Source organism: Dermacentor silvarum, chromosome 6, assembly GCF_013339745.2.
Source record: "Dermacentor silvarum isolate Dsil-2018 chromosome 6, BIME_Dsil_1.4, whole genome shotgun sequence".
Classification (NCBI taxonomy): Eukaryota; Metazoa; Arthropoda; class Arachnida; order Ixodida; family Ixodidae; genus Dermacentor; species Dermacentor silvarum.
Window position 1 is genome coordinate 153,041,524 of NC_051159.1, and position 23,130 is coordinate 153,064,653.

At 46.3% G+C, this 23,130-nt stretch overlaps 1 protein-coding gene across 1 annotated transcript in view; it reads right to left on the reverse strand.

Annotated features, from left to right (window-relative positions):
* Positions 1–17,771, reverse strand: part of LOC119456978 (DC-STAMP domain-containing protein 2-like) — a 33,605-nt gene extending 15,834 nt beyond the window's left edge. Inside the window, exons 1-5 of the mRNA XM_037718798.2 lie at positions 17,438–17,771; positions 15,254–15,489; positions 14,094–14,264; positions 9,656–9,757; positions 1,203–1,400 (exon numbers count right to left, since the gene is read on the reverse strand). Coding sequence (XP_037574726.1) covers positions 1,203–1,400; positions 9,656–9,757; positions 14,094–14,264; positions 15,254–15,489; positions 17,438–17,721 — 991 coding nt within the window. The 5' untranslated portion in view covers positions 17,722–17,771. The remainder of the gene's footprint in view (positions 1–1,202; positions 1,401–9,655; positions 9,758–14,093; positions 14,265–15,253; positions 15,490–17,437) is intronic.
* Positions 17,772–23,130: the final 5,359 nt, after the last annotated feature.

Consider the following 23,130-nt stretch of genomic DNA (forward strand, 5'->3'; position numbering starts at 1 on the left):
TCAACGAGGGTGGTAAGCTCCTAGTCAGGATTTCGTAATGCCTGCCGTATATGCACTCCAACCCAATTTATTCTTCTGTAAATTTCCTTCTCGTGATCAGAGTCCCCTTTGAGCAGTGATAGATAAACGTACTCCTTTGCAGACTCGGCTGACTGGCGATCCTGAATTCTTGTTCCTTGCCAGCTATTGGAACATTATCTTTGTCTTCTGCATATTAATCTTCAAACCACTTACACTTCTCGGTTTAGGTCATCAATCATTGTTGTAATTTCGCATTGTTGCTGAATAGGACATGTCATATGCAAACCGAAGGTTGCTGAGATATTCGCCGTTGATCTCACTCCTAGGCTTCCCAGTCTAAGAGCTTGAAACTTCTTCTAAGCATGCAGTGAATAGCATTGGAGAGATTGTGTCTCCTTGCCTGACCCTTCTTGACAGGTCACTTCTACTTTTCTTTGGAGAACCAATGTAGCTGTGCAATCCTTGTAGATATTTGCCAATATATTCACCTATGCTTCCTGTACTTCTTGATGCGCAATGTCTCTATGACTGCTGGTATATCTACTGAATCAAATGCATTTTCATAATCTATGAAGCCATATAGAGAGGTTGATTGTACTCGCGATTTCTCGATTACCTGATTGATGACATGGATATGATCATCGAAGAGTATCCCTTCCTGAAGCCAGCCTGTTCTCTGGTTGGCTGAAGTCAAGTGTTGCCTGGTTTTATTGGAAATATCTTGGTGAATACCTATGAATACCGAAAGCAAGCTAATAGGTCTGTATTCTTCAATTCTTAACGTCTCCCTTCTATGGATTAGTTTAATGTTGGCATTCTTCCAGCTCTCTGTATACTGAAGTTGTGAGGCAGTGCGTATAAATGACCATAAGCTTTTCAAGCATGACGTCTCCTCCATTCTTAACTAAATTGAGTGTTATTTCATCTCTCCAGCAGATTTTCGCCTGGTCATGTCTTGCCAACGCCTTCTAACTTCATCTCTGGTTATAGAAGGAGCCCTTGTATCCTGTTCATCACTACTTTGAATGAAAGTAGCTTGGTTGCTTGGGTACTGTACAGGTCACTATAGAATTCGTCCTCCAAGTATTTATCGGCAATTAGAGAATGCCCGAGTTCGAACATGCGCGCGTCTCGCGTTCCTATAGTCACAAGTGATGGTGCATGTAGAAGAACGTGCTTACCTTTCGCGACGTGACAGAGCTGCTCGACCGCTTTGACAGGCGAGCAGATCCACTCGAGAAGGTCGGGCATCATTTCCAAGCAGTCGGCGTACGCGTCCACCAGCGGCTTGCGGCACTTTTCGTAAGGTTCGCCCATGCGACGGTTGCACACGTTTACCAGGTTGTACAGCCACCGGATGGCACGGCGGATGGCTGCGACTGCGACAGCGGTGGCGACGCATGGCACGGAGGCATCGATAAACACCACATCAAGCAGCCATTTCATAACGGTAATCAACCCAAAAGGTATCTGCAAGAAGTATGAGTTCTACTTCACTGTGTACGCCATGTCCTCGCGTGCAGGGAACCTATATGCGCGAAAAATGTCGTGCTGGTTAACAACTGGCTAAGTGAAGATGGCGCCACACATTACGCGTACAATTTCTGCTTTCATGACGCTCCTCTTAAGTCCAGCCTACCGCATTTCGGAGAGTCACTGCGTTGCGCATCGTCGCCAATGCTCAGCTTCACCAAGGACGAAAACTGACAAGCACGGACTTGTGTTATAAGGAAACTTGTCCTAACGTTATTAAATGTTAACTGACGGGGCAGATGCATATTCGAACAAGACAGGTACCTTAATACGTTTCTTTTTTGCCCTTCACCGCCCATGTATTAGCTCAAAACTTGGGACCCCTCTAAGTAACCCTGGGGAAATTAAATCTCTTGGTCTCATTACAACATCACACCATCATTATATCATCAACAGTGATTCCGCCAGCTTGAGTATACACACGAGCACATAACACTCCTCTGGTCAGTACTATAATCGAGGTCAAATAAACTGTTTTAACGCGTTAGCATTGGTAGTCTCAAAGTGTAAAACAGTGTATGTGCGTGAATTGTGGGAAGCCGGTCACGTGGTAGAGGTATGCATACATATACCCATTTTGCAATGTGGTGAACATGATTTAAATCATAGATCCGGTACCTCACAGAGGTGCGAAGTAATGTTAACGCATTTGTCTCGCATTTACCCCGTAAATCGCCGCTCTTTCTTTTTTTTTTTTTTTTCATCCAGGAGTTTTACTAGAGCAGCCACGCGAGCATCAATAGTGACTTTTCGGTTTCATTCAACCCCATTTTCAGCCGACATTCGGAATTACAGATCTTGATCACACTGATCAAGTCTTGTAATTCTCATTAAATATTGCAAGGCCCCCTTGTGCAATTCTAAACGCCCCAAACTCCAGGGTCTGACTAAGCGGTTACATTGCAGAATATATTCGCGTTGGATGTACAATTCCTGCGTACGTGTGCGAATGTGTGTTCACCCCTAGTGAACGCTCGCAGCGATCAAAAAGGCCTAGCTCTATTGCACTGCAATAAGCTGAAGTGGCCAGAGAGTTCTATCAGCCCATATTCTGTGAAGTAATATACAGCGCAAGAGGTATTATATTGTCTGAAACAAAAAGAACTATTAGCTATACAGTCCAGTCACATTGTATTTAAAGCCTGCAGGGGGCCTGGGAAGGCAATGTCTACTTTAATTTTTCCTAATCTCAAAAAAATATACATCTTTTTTAATGAGACGTAAGTTGTGTTAGACCCTACGGACGGATAATTATTAGGCTGCGATATAACTGTACCTAAAGCGGCCCCTCAACCGCTTTTTATCGAAGTCGAGAAATGAATTTGAAGTTAAAATAGACCATTAAAAAATACTTTCCCGCAGAAAGTACCGTATTTTGCGCGTATAACCCACACCCCTAACTTTGAACTCCACGAAAAGAAAAAAAAAATAACCTCACGTATAACCCGCACGCGCATCCGAAAAAAATGAGGACTAGGAAGTTACAACTACGTGCAGTCATCATTTCGTACTCAAAACAAATTTATTTCAAAACGACTCCAAAAACAAGCCATTTGTCAAGCCCAGGCCGCCGCCGGAAGCCAACTGATTCCGGCCGACGTCTAGGGGGGAGGTAGACGGTGAAAGGGGGAGCTGCGTCTCACCCCGATCACCCATACTCTCTGACAGGAGCAAATAAAGTGCTCTCTCTCTCTCTCTCTCAAAAACGACTGCCACAACGTTGTCAGTGCTGTCGTCCGATTCACTGCTGCCATCGAGGCTTCATCGCCGCTCTCAAAGACGCAATCGTCTTCGGAACCATCTCGCAGCAGCTCTGTTGCCAATTTCTTCAGCAGCGGCTACGATCTTCAAGCAGTTTCTGTTTCACTGTAAAAGACTGCCGCCGAGACGCACTCGTGATGCCTAAACAAGGCTGGCCAACTGTGCAAACTGGGCTTACAAGAAACGGCGACTCATGCGAAAGCATCTAACCCGATATGCATGGGATCTGGCCTAACCTGTGTTGGCGTCTTAGTGCTTAACCGTCCGCATGTCGATAGGCATGAGCGACAACGCGGACTCTGCACGGTAGGCCGCGCGTTGCCGTGAAGCCGACTCCCCACCCCCTCCCTTCGGGAATCTTCGCAGATAACCCCGCACCCCCACTTTTTAAGCAATTTTTTCCAATTTTTGGTGTTGGTTATATGCGAGAAAATACGCTACTTCAATGTGTTAAGGAAAGCGGAGTTGTGGCAATCAATCGCCCTCTATACATGGTGCTTCCGATCCTTCTTCACTGACTTGCACTACGAAGGCAACGGCGGAGCGGGGCGTGCTCACAACGCTTCGCCTCTACTGAACGTCACTGTGGCGCGCAGTTCAAATTTTGGGATGTTCACGTAGACGCCACTACTTGAGATTTCGGCGCCTACGACGTGCAGACCGCAGCTACATGAAATTGTAATGCGTATGCGCAGCGTTTGCTTTCTGCAAGTCAGGGCTTGAGTGCGCGCTCGCGCTCATAGGCTGCAGTGTGGCCTTGCTACGTGGTGCGGACCGGCTTTATCCTGCACCAGCTTGACCGACGAATAATAGCCAACATCTCATATACGCATTTTGAAGCGTTGTCACGCTCATGTACGAAGCGAAGTCTGCCAAGGCGTGTAACCAGGAACGGCCAGGAGTGAGCGCGCGCTGACAAGCGTGCGTGTGGTCTGACCTTAAGTTTTGCGTGGTCCGAGGCTATAGTTGAGCGTTTTCAAAACTAGTCGAAATTAGCGAGACACGACGGCTACGACACCGATAAACAGGGTGGCCGAAGTTTAATTCCTACACGGACGGCCGCGGCCGAGCGTGAGCAGACGATAATCGGCTTCTTCCGGAAGTATACGTAATTATTATCGAAATTCGAAAGCAGATTTTCGCTTACTTCAGCATGTTTATTAAACTGCGTCAGTAAATATACACAGTAGCAGTAGGAAGAAGCACACTGATCCAAACACCCTTCTCGATTGATGCCAGCTATTGGCCACTAGCAGCCGTGTATGGGAATCTGCTATATTACGAAATAAAAGCGTCCAGAAAAGAGTGAGGAGCAGGCTTCTGTTGAAAAGAGCGCGCTTAAAAAAAATGAATTCGCGCTCCACTTGCGAGCACCACGCATCGGGTACGACTGGAAAATTTGGCTAAAATATTCACAGCAGCGTAGAGGTCATTCGCGCAGTGCGTTTTTTCACCGAGCCCGAAAGGTGGTTCAGGACCCCTTTAAACCTCAGCCTCGTCTACAGGCCTGCAGAAACGTCTATGCATAGCATATGTGGATTTCCACAAATACTGCAATAAAGCATTTGTCAGGGTATCTCTTCTAATTCCTCGGTGGTCTGCTGCTGTGTTAAAAAAAACTCGTTTTATATTTTTCCCTTATTCGCGCATGAAAAGAAATCGCTTGGAGTCATAATAAGCCCCTACAGTCACGAACCATGATGAACTGCAGATGAATGTGCAAAAATTACACAAGTATATTCTAAACCACCGCAGACGCTACTGAAAGAAAGTAGTGGGATTATGCTTTGTGCATTTTATAGTGAGTTCAGGTAATTACTGAGTAATTAAATGTCGTCATAGTGTACTGTCAGCCAAGTCGGTTTTTTTTTTGTTTTGTTTTTGTTTTTTGTTTTTTTTTAATGGGAAGCTTTCTTTGTGAACGCTCCCGTGCTACAGCTTTCTGAGAAGCTCAATACGTGCTACATAAAAGTGCTTTTCCGAGTGTGAAAGAAGGCCGCCAATACAAGCGAAATTGCCGCGTGACCGGCCATTCGAGGCACTTTGCGTGTATTCGCGGGCTTCTTTCACGCTAGGAAAAACTTTTATGTAGCACGTATTGAGCAACAGAAAGCTGTATCGGGAGTTTTTCATGTTGCTCTACAATTTTCTCATTGACACTTTTCGTCTAATTATAATATTTGAGAAGTTTATTAATTAATTAAGACTAATTATGTATTTAGGCGGATTGCAAAAAAAAACAATCTGCGTATCTCCAAGCGACGGCAAACAACATTACCCCGGTTCTGTCCAGCTACGTGGCATTTGCATATTTCTAAATCTTGGGCGTGATAGCTGAGACACCTTGTAGATATAATGACGTCGGTGTCTGTTGTCGCCTGTTATCCTCTGCTACCATCTTCATGGCGATAAATATCATAAAATTAAAGAAGGCACGCTGTTCCGTTCGCCCACCGTTCAAGTTTATAAACATTCCAAATAGACCCTGACTTCCAGGTCAACCTGCAGTATCGCTAGTCTAGGCAAGACAGTCGCCATAACTAACCCGAGAAGAGTCGGGCAGTGCGCTGATGCGTAATAAGCGACTCCTGGAGCTCCGTTCGTCAATCTAACTATAACGCTGAAGTTATCTCTGAGCTCCCCGAGGCACGCGGTGGCACGGCGGTATCGCAATGTCTGGATTCTCGATGGTTCCTCCACTTCTCTGGATTCGACAGAGCTCTGTGATTTATTCGTGCGAGGTTCGACTATAGGCTAGTTAGTTGCTTCGCGTCTCACGTCCGCTGCTCTGAACACACAGAACGCAAGGAGTTTAGCGTTTATTATCGTCGATATAAAAAATGAAATAAACGACTCGTCATCTTGTCTCCGCTTCACTGTTTCGTAGCGATGCCCGGCGAGAACCTTCGATGTTACCCGCTGTCGCAATAAGTCCGGCTCGCCTTCATCGCTTCTTAGAACACAGAGGCAGTAGGGAAGGCGGGTTGTCGATCGCGCACTGCGTGCTACACTTGAGTGTGCAAGAGTTATGTCGAGAGACGAAGTTTGGCACGACAGCGATGTTCTTCGAAGCCCCACGGAGCGGCCTGCTCTTGTAAATAACTCGGAGCGCAAGATTTAATGCCCTCTGTGGGCCATGCGAAGTGGCTCGTACTGACAACCGGTCGACAAACCGGTTGAGCAATTTCTGCCTATCTGCACGGTAGCCTTGGGTATACACTCGGCAGCGCAGTAATACAACTGTCTCTCTCCAATGCGAACGTCACTATCTTTTCTCTTTTGGACGGAGATATGCACATATCATAGGGCGTCCGATATGGTTGCGAGCACGTGTGCGTGCTTTCTCGGCTTAATCAAAGAGGTGAGGTCGTGGCAGGTATCGTTTTTTTGGTTTGTAAGAAAGTCACGTCTGTGTTATGAAAGTCACCCAGCCACAGCAGTAAAAATATTTTATTACAATTTTATCAGCCAAAATTGTTCAAAGTGAAAACACAAGGGTGCGGGTCTCCCTCCCTCTCCCTCTCTCTTCCCTCTCTCTCTGCCTCTCTCTCTCTCTATCTGCGTACATGGGCTTGTGTGAAAGAGGGAGGGGGTCAAGCTTTCGTGTCTGCTTTTTGGATGCTTTAGCAACGAATTGGTTCAACAGCACGAAGTCGGAAAAGTTTACGTACCGATTATCAGCGCACTTATTTATTGATGCACACGCGTGTGATCAAAGAAGAATGCGTTCGTAAATGAGCTTGCACAAGGCTACACTCACACCACGTTAATATATATGCATGCTGTTTTCACCGCGTGCAAACTTCGTTGTCCAGTATGCAGCGCTGCGTTTTATGGAACAATTACTGCTCTTTTCTGCACTAAGAGGGCTCATAGTCGATTCGGCAAACCGAACTGGATCCTTGTATGTATAAAGTGGCAGCGTGGCGAGGATTTTATGTCGGCGGGTGTTCTGGCCCTATTCGTAACTTTCCTTTATTAATAACAGTACTCCCACAAGGTTTGAAAAGTTTTCAATGTGTTTCATAGCACCAACCCCCTACCCCCCCCCTACCCCCCCCCCCCCACACACACACACCTTCCCAAAACCATAACCCTACTCTTTCCACCGTATACGACAAATGCAAATAATCACTGCGACCGAGCCTCTCCCTAAATCTCGAGTTAATCAGGAATCATCAGTGCCAATCGAGTCCCTCTCTCCCTGAATGAAGTGTTACTTTTTTTTTGTGTAAAAGTCCTGACGTAATTAGTATTGCGTGCTACGAATGTCATACACCATATGGTCTCGTTGGATCCTCTAGCAAAAGTGTTTTGACTGCAGCGCTCGAGTATAGCGAATCAGTCACGCAGTCGGTCAATAACAGAAACTTCAAAACACGCAGGACTCTTTTCCAGTGAATATTTCACGAATGTGACCGATAACAACAACCAGAGAGTGGTCAATTGGCGTCGAAACTGGGCGTAAACTATGCGTCGGCTGCAGAGAGCTTATGCGAACGAGCATTTAACATTTAAGGTGTGCATGCTGGTAAACTGCGTCCAACCTTACATGTACAATGAGCTACGAGTAGTGCAACACTCTCACCTCTCCTGGTAATTCCCACAATGCCAGTTAACCAGAAAGGACAGCTCAGTCCTCCTTCCTAACCCCACACAACAATAGGCTATCGGTTGCGTCCCCTTAAGCCTAGCAATACTTAAAACAGCGCACAAAATGCGGAAGTCTAGACGCAACTGGGAGTCGGACAGAACCATGGGCTTGTTTGGTGGCTAAATTACACCCATGTGGTAAGCTCATTACCCCAGGGCCAAATATATGAAGAAGAAAGCAGCCGTTTGTGCAATCCCACAGCTTTCCTGCGCTGACTTCTGTTTGCGCGTCCCGTCCTTGAATGGAGCGGTCGAATACAATGAGCTGTGCTTTTCGAATCAGCGCAGATGCGAGCACAGCGAACAAACTTCCTAACACTGTCGTTGACTCTTCAATTATGCACGATGACAGTGAGACGACCTACACGCGGTTGCAGGAACCTGATACTAAAAAACCTTATCGCAACTCTTTGCTTTTTGTATTGTCTTTTTTTCTTGACGCTGCACCAAGCTTTACATACGGAGCGCATGAACTATACTAACACGATAGTGATCTCAGAGTGCTTGGTCCTAAAGACGAATACATTTTCTTCACTAGTATAATTAAGATGCGAAGATAGTATTGCTTGTTTATTTAGGAGGAAAACGCGTGCATTTGAGCTGTTCGCACTCGCCAAAGGAAAGTCCATGCTTGGCTGGAATCGCCTAAATTTTGGCTGTTGTTCCCCCTGCTCCACCGCATCGCTATCATTCCTGCGTTTTCGGTAAACGAACTTGATTGGAGCTGTGTTCGAGCGCGTAGCCCACTAGGTGCTCTTATACGAGGGAGAAAATGCAGATCCAATGCAGATGTCGGGATCTATGTGAAGCGAAACTTTAGCGAAGCGCTAAAGTAAATGTTCTAGAATTGTTCATATTCTGCACCGCATTTTACAGCATAGCGATCACGTGCCTGTCCGGAAAATAAGCAAGACGCGGATAAATAGCGGATGCATGTGACTCGCGAGTTCAAATTTCGACGGCCGACGACTGTGCTCGCCTCTATCGATGTGATCCGAGTGTTGCTTGTTTTTGTTTGTTTTCTTTTTCCTGGCTATGAGCTCGTCCAATAAAAAGTTTATTCGTGAATCATAGTTTTGGTACTGCCTGGTTCTTCACCGCCGCTACAACGTGATAATTTTTTGTTGGAAATGATTTATTTGCGAAGTCACAAACCCGCTTGAAGCCGGAAGGATGATGTTTAGACAAATCCACGTAAAACCGATCAGTCGACCGCCATATTTGCAGCTCTCATTGACACTAGCGCCACAGTCTGAGAATTTCATAGGAAACTCTACGCACGTGACATGGACTTAGAGAACGTGCGGCGCAGGAGCAGAAACTGCGCACGCGATCTCGGAATCCATGCATTCGTCAATCTACATGCCATAGCAATGGCAGGTGCCCGCGTTGATTCAAGATTGTACCACACCATTCGCGCCACGCGTACGACCTGAATTAAGACCAACAGCAGCGTTGAATTGGCGACGACGCTCACGAAGTTTTCGATACAGCAAGCGCGTGTTCAAGAGTCATAACAAAATTACGACGATGATTCTGTATAAGCGGCAAGCGGGCACCTGCAAAAACGTAAACAACGACGCGTGGCACAAGTAAAATAAAAATTAGAAAAAAGACAGACATGGAAACAAAGAACGCATGCGTTAATTCAGACGATAAGGTCAGCACAAAAAAAAAACGTACGTACAGATTTCGGTGAAGAGATTCTTGATTGACAGGAATGCCTTTTTCATGAGAGATCCGAAGTCCAGAAGCAGCTTTATGACCTTTTTAACCCGGTCGTACACAGCTGAAACAATGAAGCAAGGAAAAAATTTTCAATGATAAATGAGGTTGAGTTCCCGAGGCCTGAAAACGTTGCACAGAAGTACATGTCTGTGATACCTACATAGTATATGTATCCACACTACCAATACCGGGCACATTAACGTCAATGTCAGGACTTTAGATTTTTACCTACAGGGGTGCTCACATATTTCCGGCTTTTTTTTTTTTTTTTTTTTTTCTCGCGTTAAATGAAGGCCCTAGGCTTCCAAACCCTAGAAAGAAAAGTGAAAAGTCTCAGAGCGCCGTAAATAATTTAATATAACAGCTTTACTACAGCCAGTTTCGGTGTCGTTTCCAAGGAAAATACTGTGTCGTGACGTCACGACACAGTATGTGGTCACGTGGGAGCAGGGCATCGCTACGTCTTGACACTTGTTCCGGCTCGCTCGGTCGCCTCGTATATGCTGCTACTCGATGCGAGAGCCGATCTGCGTAAGTAAACGCAGATCAAACGTAAAAACGTTTCCTATTGAATCATGGACTCTGACTATAACAAAAAATATATTTATATTCGCTCGCTCGTGTTCATGTGCTCTTTGATAAAAATGTCAAATGAACATTGCCTATGGAGGACTCGAGAAAAAAGAAAAGAAAGACACCCTAGCAGTACAATCTAAAAATTTTATGGTGAAAATAACATTACAGCACGCTAATATGAGCAAAGCAAAAACGACAAAAATAACGCACACTGCAAGCTAGAGCCCACGAATGGTCTTTGTAAGACAAAGGCGAAATGCAGCCCTGATCGTGGCCTCCATATAGTCGCGCACTCCACGCGCTATAGGGCTGCCAGCATCGGAGCCTATTAAGCTTTAAAGACAGTTCTCGATGGTTGCCGCAGCATTGTGGGTCAGCATTTACGGTTGCATTTTCCGAAAGTCCTCGTGTCAAGATTGCCCAGTAACAACGGAGGAGCTTAAATTTTCTTGGTCGGGCGCAGGACGTTTCCGCCCCAGCGCAGACACCGGAACCAGATCAAACAAATGCACAGTAACACTCTCTCCTTCCTTCTGTCCAAGATTGGAATCGAATATTTCCATCAGGGAGCGCGACAGAAGGCATGCAGTTGCAAGGGTCACGCCTTGCAACATTCTGAGCTGCTGTCATTAGTCTCGTAGCTTCTTGCCTGTTGACACGGAGGACATCAGCTACACGAGAAGGGGCTTAGCAATCGCACGTGCTGCAGTTATTAAAAATAACGAGGCTGGCCGCCATTTTTATGTCGCTCTTAAGGTCTCTGATTCTGCAAATATAGCAAAGTCGGTCTAATTTGTTACAGTTCCCCGATATCTATAGGAGAACACAATAAGCTATACTCCAGCTATGCGAGGTGCTATAACTTGACTCTGGTTTAGCCCAAATATCTTAGCGATCATCTACTTCGTTGCGTTTTCTCCTTCCTTTTTTTTTATTTATTTCGTTCAACTGAGCGCTACGTGAACGTGCTTCATTATCGTATATAATTACTATATACAGGACAGACCAACTATTGCCTAACTCAAAGGCTTACATAACATACAAACGAAGCAACAATAAGCCGCACTCTCGTCTGTATAATGGCTAGCTGCCGCGCGGTCACATGTGATGCCCTTTTTCACGTCACTAATCTCCTATGTGATAATAAGCAAGCAGTCGAGTGGCTACTGATAAAAGCTTATCACATCGCAAAAAGTAGTTTGTGCATCATCCAGGCCTCCATGTCACGTTTTTGACCGTTATAATATCTCAGTTGTATAAGCGCACACCCAGTTGTGCAGGGCTTCTGTGCCTCCCCCCCCCCCCCCCCCCCTGCTTTTCCTTTCTTCGTTCTCCCTGGTGCATCGATCGGTGTACGCACAGGTTACGGCCTCCTACACACACACACACACACACACACACACACACACACACACACACACACACACACACACACACACACACATATATATATATATATATATATATATATATATATATATAATCGCCATACTCTCCTGCCATTCTTCTTCATTTTACTATATCGCACGAACTGGCCGGTGCTGCATACATCAAGCCCACAGCCGCTTCTGTCAGTCTGGAAGCGAGTAAGCAGGCACCGTAGCGATGCAATTTGTCTTCGTGTCAGCTGTCTGCCTGTCATCTGTGCGTCCATCGTTACCTTTGTGGCCGCACATAGCCCAGTCCGCGCTACTAAGTTGACGCCTGAAACTAGGGGACCTCACACGTTCAAGCGGAACAGCAGGACATGCACAAAGTTGCAGCGATGAAAAAGAAACACAGTAATTAAAGAAAGAAATGACGCGGCACGGTCATGCATTAGTGACCGAGTAATGCCGGTGTTAAATTAATACTGCACAGCAGCGGAGCCAACGCATTTGCTGTGGCCAGGAGGAGAGAGGGAAACCGAAAAAAAAAAAAAAGAACAACTGGGTCAGCCATAGCTGCTGCGGGGCTTATTTAAACTTTCATGCAGAGAAGTTTGTTGCTACAAGAAAACTGCATATTAATGAAAACATTTTAGATATACAAAGAAGACACACTCAATAAAAAGAATGAGAACGTTTCATGAGAACTAATTAACACCTGAAGCGGTCTCTGCAACATATGCCTTCTCCTTCAAAGCAACGTCGAGCTTTAAATTGTCTTTTTTAATTTCTTCAAGACATTGGCTTAATTCACTAACCTATTACATCAATACAATCACCATTACCACAACCGTACATACCATAATAAAATTATTTCTTGGCCTTTTTTCCCCACCCTCTTTTTCCTATGGCCATCCCTATATGTAGAGTAGCACGGAAACGCCTACATACACTCTGGCAGAAGTTTCTGTATTTCGTTAAAGAGCTCTCTCTCTCTCTCTCTCTCTCTCTCTCTCTCTCTCTCTCTCTCTCTCTCTCTCTCTCTCTCAATGAGGCGGTCAACAGAAGTACGCTGTGGTACGTGATTGCCTGAACTAACTGTACAACTGTGCAAAGCAGTTGTTTCTTCAGACAGAGATCATGGCCGCAATATTTGCGCGCTCATGCTGCTCACAATGTTCATCCTTTCCTTTCTTCGGCATCCTTCCGCACCACTTTGACATTCATAAGCATCAGAGGCTCCATGCCAAGGCTGCTGGCGAGCTAGAAAGAGCGTTAGTGGCAGAAGGCATCAAGATATAGAGCTTCATGGTAGCTGCTGTCTGATATTAAGAGAACATGTGGGAAAACAGGCCATACTAGCGTCAAGAAAGCAAACCTACTTTGGCACAACGAGAAAAAAAATCGAAATGATGGTTATAATTAATTGATATTGAAAATGCTGCTAAGACTTGTCACCGGTCTCTCCACAACGTTAAACTGGCGAATAAAACGAAACAAGCGTACGTTACTGATTCATTTGTGGGGTTTAGCGTCCGAAAGCAACACTCAGGCTACAAGCGACGCCGTATAGTGTAAGGTTGTGCGTTATTTTGACCACCTGGGGTTTCTTTATAGCGCACGTACCTATGTAGAAGATTTTTTTTTTTTTTTGCATTTCGCCCCAATCTGAACGCAGCCGCCTCGGCCGGGATTCGAACGCACGACCTCGCGCTCAGCAGCAGAAAGCCACAACCTACCGAGCTACCCGTGCGGGTGCATACCGTTAGGTGCTCGTGAGTTGTGAGGCAAGATATGTTTTTCAGGCGACAGTTTCCATTCCAGCTACTGACCAGAGGAAACGAGCCAAGCTTCTGATTTAGCGGCCAAAAACAGAGAGTAAATAAAACTTTACCGACGATTACGATACTCCCTAATGCGAAATTTGAGCGCCGCTCTATATGTGTTTTCACTTCGCGATATACTGGCTGGCTCAGACAATGTCTCGTGCGGCACGTTGCAAACGGAGCAAAGTGTGGCGAGACTGTCTCACTAATCGGGAAATCGCGAGAGGCAGCGCGCGGCTGTCACATGGGTGCGATTCACAGCAGCCGCCGCAGACAGACCTACACTCATGCAGCTCTTTGTTTCCATATATGGTATCGGTGGCGTCATCGGTGAGCAGATGACGAGTGCTACTCTGGCACCATCGTCGCCGCAGAGCCAGTCTTGCGCGGCACTGCGCTTTTCTTGTCTCGCTTTCGCCATACCCTCCTCCTCCGCTTCCCTCATCACGCTCTCTTCGCTATCGCCCTTTTACATCCCCGCTGCGCTCCGCGTTTGCTCTTTCATCCTTCGCTGCGCTCGTTCTCTCAGGCTTACGGCGCCTGCGGACGCGTCGCAACGCAGTAACGTCTGGTTGGGGCCTAAGAGCTGCATTTTAAAACACTTCGCATATGCGTCTCTTTTTCTCACCCTTGAGCGGCGAAGTAGCCACTTCGAGCATTCGTCGCGTCTCGTTGGCCACTTTCTCCTGGCCGCAGCTGAGGCCTCGCGACAGTACCTCCACGTTGGCCGCAAAGTTCTCCGCGGGGCCCGTTAGCACCAGGAAGTAGATGTACGCCATCAGCGCCAGTCGGCCTTCTCCTAAAGTGAAATCGCAGCGTTGCATCTACCATAGGGCTCGGCTGCGTAAGCCGTCGTCAAACAGAAATGGTCGAAGTCGAGCGATTCCTTCATGAAAAGTTGGGCAGGCTGTTCCAGTTGCCTATCTTTTCGCGGTATTTAACTAGTGTGCCATCCCTCACGAACCCCACCAACCAAAATCCGGGAACCTGATTTGACGAAAGCGTGGAGACCTGCTTATTATGTGATAAATAGTGTGATAAAAGTAATTGAAGAATTGATGCGCTACGTCGAAATAGCCTAGCTACTTTCGTATACTGCTGTAACTCAAAACATAAATGAAGTACACTTTCGAACGTAATACTAATAGTAATATGATTCGCATGTTTTTGTTTGTTTGTTTTTTCATGGCATGTACGTCGATTCGAAATGGCTAGTCAATGTTCAATTTTCTCCGGATCAAGAAGGGTTTGACGTCACGGTCTAACGAAGGGTTTTTGGCAGGACTATTAGAGACGTACGCATTTCTGTTCAACGAAAATGGAACCAACAACGACATTTGTGCAAACATTTACAATACAAGCTTCTCTCTTTCTTTGAATGATGCCTTTACAACTTCAACAATATCCTCCAAATAAAGGCCCCAAGGACGTTCGCAAGTACTATTGAAAGTTGGGCCAGTTGGCGTGGGTTCATTCTTGTAACAACGCGAAAGAACGGGACGTGAAGAAGGTGGGCTGTGTTGCTTTTTCATTGTTCGCGTGCTTTCGCGCGGCTCCGAGAATGAGCCTTCACAAAAGATGACACCAGAGACCCAACAGATACCCGGCCAGTAGAACAGGCATGTGTGTATCAATAACCAAAGTCTACAGCGGCCGGTATGTCAGCCGCCTAAGGTAACTTGTTCGACAACTCGTCAAATAAAGTAAGTTACCTCTGGTGTTCGATTATTTTGTGATGTGCATCCATAACGCTGACATGCAACACACGAAGTTCGGCTTCGCACTCACTGGAGAAGAGTTGAGGCAGAGTGAGTAGAATGAGGCAGCGGACGTTGTCGGAGAAGGCAGCGCCGAGCATCAGGAACGTTCCGCAAGCGAACACGGCGAGAAAGAGGAGGAAACTGGTGGTTTGGTATATTCGCACGAGGACCAGGTTGAGAAGCACAGTCAGCAGCGCGCCGGCGCAGAAGCCCAGGAAGCTCTTGAGCACTCTGTTCTCGAACGTGTTCGGCTGCAAGGACTTCCTGCGTGTGAGCGTAGGATGCGCGTTGTGCACCAATCCGTGAAGTGTGCGTGCGCAGTTTCACCGACAAGCTACGATATTTGCTGGGAGAGTGTGCTGTCTTAAATAATTGCTGTCTCTCCATCCTGTGTTCTTTTCTGCTAAAATCTGTTCTAGCTACTCACTGCGGACTCGGTCTTCTCTTCCTGCCGCAAAAAAAAAAAACGACGTATAAGAAAGCTGTATACCGTCAACCGGCCCTGGAGATCGACAACTGAAGATCCCGTGAGCTGTACCAACGCCTCCTATTATAGGAGGCGTAGGCTGTACGAAGGGTACTGCTCCGCCATCTACAGCGGTGATTCACCACGTTTTGTGGCTCTGCCCAGGGCTACGCAAGACAGAATTCTAGAAGGTGCTAAAACTATGAAATTATCACACAGACGATTATATGCGTTAGCTAATGGACTACAGTTTCTCTACAGGCCACTTCTTCAGACCTGACACGAAGGCCCTAGGGCCTCCACGCTTTCATTTAAATATCATGTATGCCACAAGGACAACCTCCTTGAAAGTAAAGGAAAGCACGGATAAAAACTGCGAGGGTACAGAAACAGGGGGGGGGGGGGGGGGGGGGGGGGGAATGTCACAGTTTCAGCCGAAAGGCGAAACATCAATTGCGATAGCAAATTAGTAGAGAGCTATACGGAGTAAGGATAGTAGTTTTATCAGCTGTATAAACTTGGACATGCAGCAGCACCAGCAACGCGCAGAACTGCTGTCGACGCCGTCTGCGTTTTGCCCGCGTTCGCACCGAACGCGCGCGGCGTTGATGACTACTGCCGGTGCCTGTGGGGGCGGCTCGGAGATTTTCGACGATCAGAATGGGACACTCGTCGAGCAGCGTCAAAAATCTCGGCGTTTGTGCCTATTGCCGGTGCCTCTGGGGGCGGCTCGGAGATTTTCGACGAGATCAGAATGGGACACTCGTCGAGCAGCGTCGCAAGTCTTACTCACCTTCTCGCCTCACAACGTTTTTTTTTTTTTTTTATAAGTATGCATTTGGTGCCGCAGCTAAACGTCGCCTCCACTCCCTCCCGTCCCCCCACGACCTTTAGCGCGACGGAAGAACTCACATTTGCTCTCCGCCGTGCGTTCGCTCCCCGTGAAAGCGCGCGTCCCTCCCGCGTTTTCACTCGCACTTATAGCATACGGCGCGCGGCGACGATTTTATCGCCGTTGGACTTCATACGGAACCTCACGGCGACGCCGATGGCAGAGTGTCCATATAATTGCTATCGCAATAAAATGAAAAAAGTTGTCGCAGTTTCACCTGAAAGGCGAAGCATCAATTGCGATAGCAAACTTGTAGAGAGCTATACGGAGTAACGATATTAGCTTTATCAGCTGTATAAACTTGGACATGCAGCAGCATCGGCAACACGCAGAACTGTTGTCGACGCCATCGGCGTTTTGCCCGCGTTCGCTCAAAATGCGTGCGGCGTTGGTGACTGTTGCCGGAGCCTCTGATATAAATAGGCACTTGGTGCCGCAGCTAAACGTCGCCTCCCTTCCATCCCCCTTCCCTCCCCCTCCCCCACGGCCTCTCGCGCGTCGGAAGAAGGCACGTTTGCTCTACATATATGGTGATTGTAAAGGAGAAAAGAGACTCCTACTTCTGCAGCCCTTAAGCGAACACGGCGCAGAACGCGCGTTTATTCTCCGCCGTGCGTTCACTCCCCGTGAAAGACGCGCCCCTCGCGCCCTTTCACTCGCACATACAGCGTTCGGCGCGCGGCGACGATTTCTTCTCCAAATGACGTCATACGGAACCTCACGGCGACGGCGACGCCGACGGCAGAAATCTGCTTTTGAGTGTCCATATAATTGCTATCGCAATAATAAGGAACGCGGGTCCCGTGAGCAAGTTGTCCGTGAGAGGGCGATCCACGAGCCCTTGGCGCACTCACAGCAGGCGTCCTCCCCCCTGAAAGTCGGCCCTGTCCAAGCGTCCTTTGTGGCAGCAGGCGCAGAACGAGGCGCACAGCACCCGGCTGACGAAACGCTGCAGCCGGTACAGCGGCGGGTACACGGGCTGCAGGCCGCACCGGCGCCGCCACGAGTTGGCCCGCTCCAACTTGTAGCGCCCCAGAGCACGCCGCACGCTGTACATGTAGCGCTGCTGCTGCACCCAGAACATCAGCCGGCCCGTGAAGAGCTTGCGCACTAGTAGCGAGCAAAGCGTCGTGGCCATGGCTGCGCACTTGTCCTGAGACCGTGTCCCGATCCTGTCCCGTGAAAGGCAACTGTAGGGTCTCCCTGCGCAATGGTTCAAGGTCGTCGCCAGTCTCGTCCTCACCATGACCACCGCCTCACACGCACAATCTGACACTCGCTGCAGCCAAGACTGCATTTTCCCCCCTTAATGTCCGTTCGGTTAGATTAACAGAATGCCGGTTATTTGTCCTACACATTAGGCCACTTGATAGCTTCCTTCAACTAAATTCGCACGAAATATCAACCTGCGTTTCATCCCTGATCCTTACTTTTTCTTGCTATCTCTCCAATGCCACGTCTATTATTTCTTTAGGTCAGTAGTATATGCCGTAGCAAATTACTGTGTAACCTGGTATCTCTTATGGGGTACTAAAGAAATGCCCTAAGCCTGTTAGGTTCATAAAGACTTACTTCAAAACTCTGTTTTCGTTAATTGCGCGGTAAGAGGTCGTTTATGCTAGAAGAGAAAATGAGTCTAAGTTCCATTGTTTCTAATTTCACGTCGGAACCCCCAGCACCATTACGTCAGTATGACGTCACGGATTTATAAGTATATTTTTCGCACTTTAGACGTTGTGGCTCAGTAAATGTTCTTGAAACTTGCCAAGTTCAGTCTTTTGGCTTTTCGAGAATACAATGCTGTACATCTTTACAGACAATTAGCCAGGCTCGAGCAGACACCGTCAAAATCTGTGACGTCACGGCGAACTGGTGCGGGAAGTTCAAGGTGGCATCGCCTCCCGTCTATCGTTTCTGTGTTTTTTCTGGCTTACCAAGCTGCTTCTCATGGTATGAGCGGCTTTTTTGGTGTTGTCGAAGCGTAGCTTGCTAATACAGCTGAGATTATTTTTCTCTTTAGTGTCAGTTGAAGCACCTGGAAAACTCAGTATTTCTGCTGTAACTTTATATATATATATATATATATATATATATATATATATATATATATGACAGGGTGTTCATTTTAACTTTTACGTTATTTTTAAAGGTCGCCTGTGGCAGGTATATATAGTATAATTCTTACCGTTGAGCTGGGACTGCTGGGTTATTCGAAGAGGCGGACATAAGTGGCCCGAGAAATCGAAACACATATTCAAGTATTTAAAAAAATTAACTAATGCACTACTTAGTTAATTAGTGTACGACGCATATTTCAATTTACGAATTGTAGCCGGTGAGTTTGCAAGACGCATCCACTTGAAATTAATTTCCAGGATGACGCCAGTTTCGAGATACTATTTCCCAACGTATGGGACGAATTACATGGGTTTTCCAGTTACTTTTGTGCTTCAATGCATAAAACAACACATTGGTAAAAAGGTAAGTGGAATAACAGTGCATTTTTACGGCGATTTTGATGGCGCATATCTCCAAACTGGTGTCATTCTGGAAATTCATTCCAAGTGGATACGCCTGACAAGCTCACCCGCTACAATTCGTAAATTGCAATATGTGTCGTAAAGTACTTAAGTAAGAAGTTAATTGGTGAATTTTTGTTAATGAGTTGAATATGTGTTTCGATTTCTCGGGCTACTAATGTCCGCCTCATCGAACAACCCAGATCCATGATAAGAATTATGCTACCTGCCACAGGCGATTTCTAAAAATTCCGTAAAACTAAAAAATGAACATCCTATATATATATATATATATATATATATATATATATATATATATATATATATATATATATAATTCGGGGGTTTCACGTGTCAAAACAACGACATGATTACGAGGCACGCCGTAGCGGAGGACTCCGGAAATTTCGACCACCTGGGGATCTTTATCGTGTCCCCAATGCCTGCTGTAACTTAAATACTTGACACAGTATATTTGGCTCTTTATTTTAGATATTACCATCTACTTTATCGTCTAGCTGCAACCGAGCAGCGTTATCCTGTCATCTTTAATTAAGTTTAGCAGGCACCGCGCTTTTTTAGTCGTGCAATATTCTACTGCTGCAGCAGCGAGGTACAGATCTCTATCGACAAAAAAAAATACAGAAAAATAAACGAACGCGATAAAACTCCCCTTTGCAGCGAACCTCGCTACACAAAAGCACACAAGGAATAAAAGTAGCGTAGCCCTTCAAGAGAGACGCATTGACTTTTTTTCTTCTTCTTCTTTAGCGTTCGATCACATCGCACGTACCAACCTTCACGCAGATATGGCAGCATAGGAAAAGAAAGCTACCACCTGCACGACACCAGACTATTCGTTCAAGGAAGACGGGCTTCGTGAGCCAGTTTCAACAGCCTCTTAAAGCTGAGTAAGGAAAATGGGTGCACAACGCAGTGCGGTTCGCGTCTGTAAAAGCGTGCATAAAAGATTACGCCTCAGCTCAAACTCACGTGGCAACTTTGGGAAGCAACTCCTGCAAGTTAAAGAAGCCTTCCGATAGTAGAGTGCCATGTTCTGTTTTCTCTTTGACTTCGGGCTTTGGATGCACGGTAAAAGAAGCCCAGCTGGTCGAAATTAATCTGCAGCTCTAAACTAAGGCCGCTCTCATAGCACGTGCGCTGCTTTGGGACATATCCCCCCTCCCTCCACTCGCCCTCCCCCCCCCCTTTTTTTTTTCAACTTTGGATAAAATTTATCTTACAAGTCACTTCCAAGTAACTTTTTCTAGTATTTAGTTCTATACCAATTTATTTTTCTGCGTTCAATAACCAGTATTCGGTTCAAATGCTTTTTCAATATACTTTTTCAAATACTTTTTCAATGGTATTCAATAACTTGTCTGACATTTCTCGTGTAAGTCTCGTGTAAGCCTGCAAGCGTCCTACTAAGGACAGTACTCGTTACGGAGACGACCGCACAACTAGCAGAGTATACATCCGTAAAATACTCCACTAAGTGCTGTCAACATCGTATTATTATTTATTAATTTTAGGCATGTACACGCAACACGGTAAGGCGATGGAAAAAGTCCACTTTACCGTGGCTTGGCATTGCTGCCAAGCCCCGCCTAAATTGCGCCAGACAGACGTGATGCAGCTTACACAGTAAAAACGTAACATAGTATTGTACATTCTTTGTCATCCTTGCGACAGAGCATAAAAGCATATTGAGGCTTTTACGGCAACCAGAGAGTAGTTTACGGCGACCAGAGAGCATAATTACGGCGACCAGAGGGCATTGCTGTGTCCCCCGTGGCGCGTCAGAGGACATTGTGGCCCCGCTCTATACCGAAACGTCGTTGACGTTTAGATTTTAGATTTCGCCTGCCTCGTCTCCCGCACCGATATCTTGAGCTCTCAACCACACCCTGACGCTACGTGCAAGGCAGCAGCAGCAGCAACTGCGGAAAAGTCGAAGGAAGAGGCAAAGAAAACTTCGATTTAATAAGGCCAGTTTCTGAACTATTACCAACCTTATTTAAGTGGGTGCGTTTCAGTGAAATTAACCTCTTTCGTAACATTTAAGTTCACTTTCCCACGTTGCGCTCTGCCCAAACGGCGGCATGGGTCATCATTCAAGCAAATACGAAGTATGGCTGCATGTAATTTGTGCACGTTCCTAATTTTAGTTAATAGCCATAACACAATTACATTATTATTTACACATTTCCATTAAACACAGTCAACTTCCACAATGCTTTCTCTGGCTTCATTGTATATGTTACTTTGTATGGAAGTTACAAACAAAAAAATTGAGCCCCTCAAATCTTCTTCTTCTTCTCGTTCTAAACACATTAAGGTCATTTTGGAACAGCCTTCCTCTTGGTGAGTTCACCGTAGTAAAGGTAAGTCCCATTCCACGGAAACATGAACAAGAACAGCTTCACATTAGTAGCTACGTGTGGCTGCCGCTTTAAAGAAATGAAAGAAAATTATAGGCGCCACCATTGTTCTGGCATACCGCATAGCGAGAACGCTGTTTTAAAGACATAAATAGTTAAAAACATTATTAGTTATCTTTATAATAAATTAATCCGACCAGACAGGTGATTCTGTCATTATCTTCCGACTTCCAGGCTTACTGATGTCCGCAGCCCTAAATAATGCGTTGTCAGGGGGGAAAAAATTAAGAAAAATTTATAGGACGCTTAAGCTTCGAGTGAAACGCGATAGCATTCAAAGATCCCTGGCTGCTTATCAGGCTTCCCGGCAACTGAATTATGTTTTCTCGTATATTCCAATTACAATGCGACGCTATCACGTCTGTAGGTTATGGTTAAGTCGTACTTTACGATTTTTATGACGGATTTTACTTTGAGAAATTCAATTTTGTTCACCAACGCCTTGCGCCACGCGGAGGTCCTGCGCAGTCGTGGTGGTTCGGGATGAATATTTCCGCCAACGACGCCGGCGCGCTCACGCCGACACCGACGCTGGATTTTCTGCTACACGTGGTCCTTAATCGCGTTAAATAAATAATACATCCACTGCAATGGGTTCGCGAGAAATAGACCTTCTCCGTTGAAGCAGCTGGTATGCAACGGCTGCATATGCGTCATGACTGCACCGCCTGACCTTCGCTGTCTGCAGTTGCTTGCGGTTGCAGCAATTTCCAGCTGATACATAGGAGCAAAAGGGAAATATATAAATTTTGCTGGCTGGAACTATCGTGAATGCATCCTAAAATGACAGCCAACTTTTCATGTAAACACATGCCGCGGAAGAAAAATCAGTTATGTTTCATGAGAATAAAGAAGAGAGCAAATTTGAATAATCGAAGCTGTTGCTTCTAGATTCCAAAGGAGTGAGAAAAAAACTAAAATTCTCCATATTTCTGAAATGACGCAACAGCTAGCGCAGAACCACATATAATAACGCACTGACGGCGAAAAAGGTTCTCCTTGAGGGATCACATGCGCCAACAGTTCTGTTTACGTATATGTTTAGCTCGAACATTTATTTATTTATTTTTTAGGGGAACGCTCGTGGGGGGGGGGGGGGGGGGGGGGGTAGCGCTGTTTCAACTCTCCTATGATTACATGAAGAGGCGGTCACAGTGTGCTGACAAGTCGCACGTGGCAGCGTACGTCATTTAAATGGCAACCAACCACATGGAGCGTATTTTGGGCGCCCCGTCGCCTATTTGTCGGTGCGGTAATTTCCACTTGCGCAATAGCCACACTGCTATCGTCAAATGCGAATCATAAGGCGTCCTTTCTGAACTGTACTCACATGGAACATTAGTGCGACCGCTCGCGCAGCGTGAAATCGACAGGCCGCGCCACTGGCCGACGCACAGTGCTGTCTAGCAATGCCCGTGACGCTTCTCTCGCGATTTTGTATCTTCTGGTAGCTAGATTACTAAATATTTTGGTGGTGTTGTCACATGCGTTCAAAAGCGGCTCGTTGAAGCATCCCCTGCACCCCAGCTTCCGTGTCCGAACAAAGACGAACGGACGGACGAACAAAACACCGCGAAGACCCAT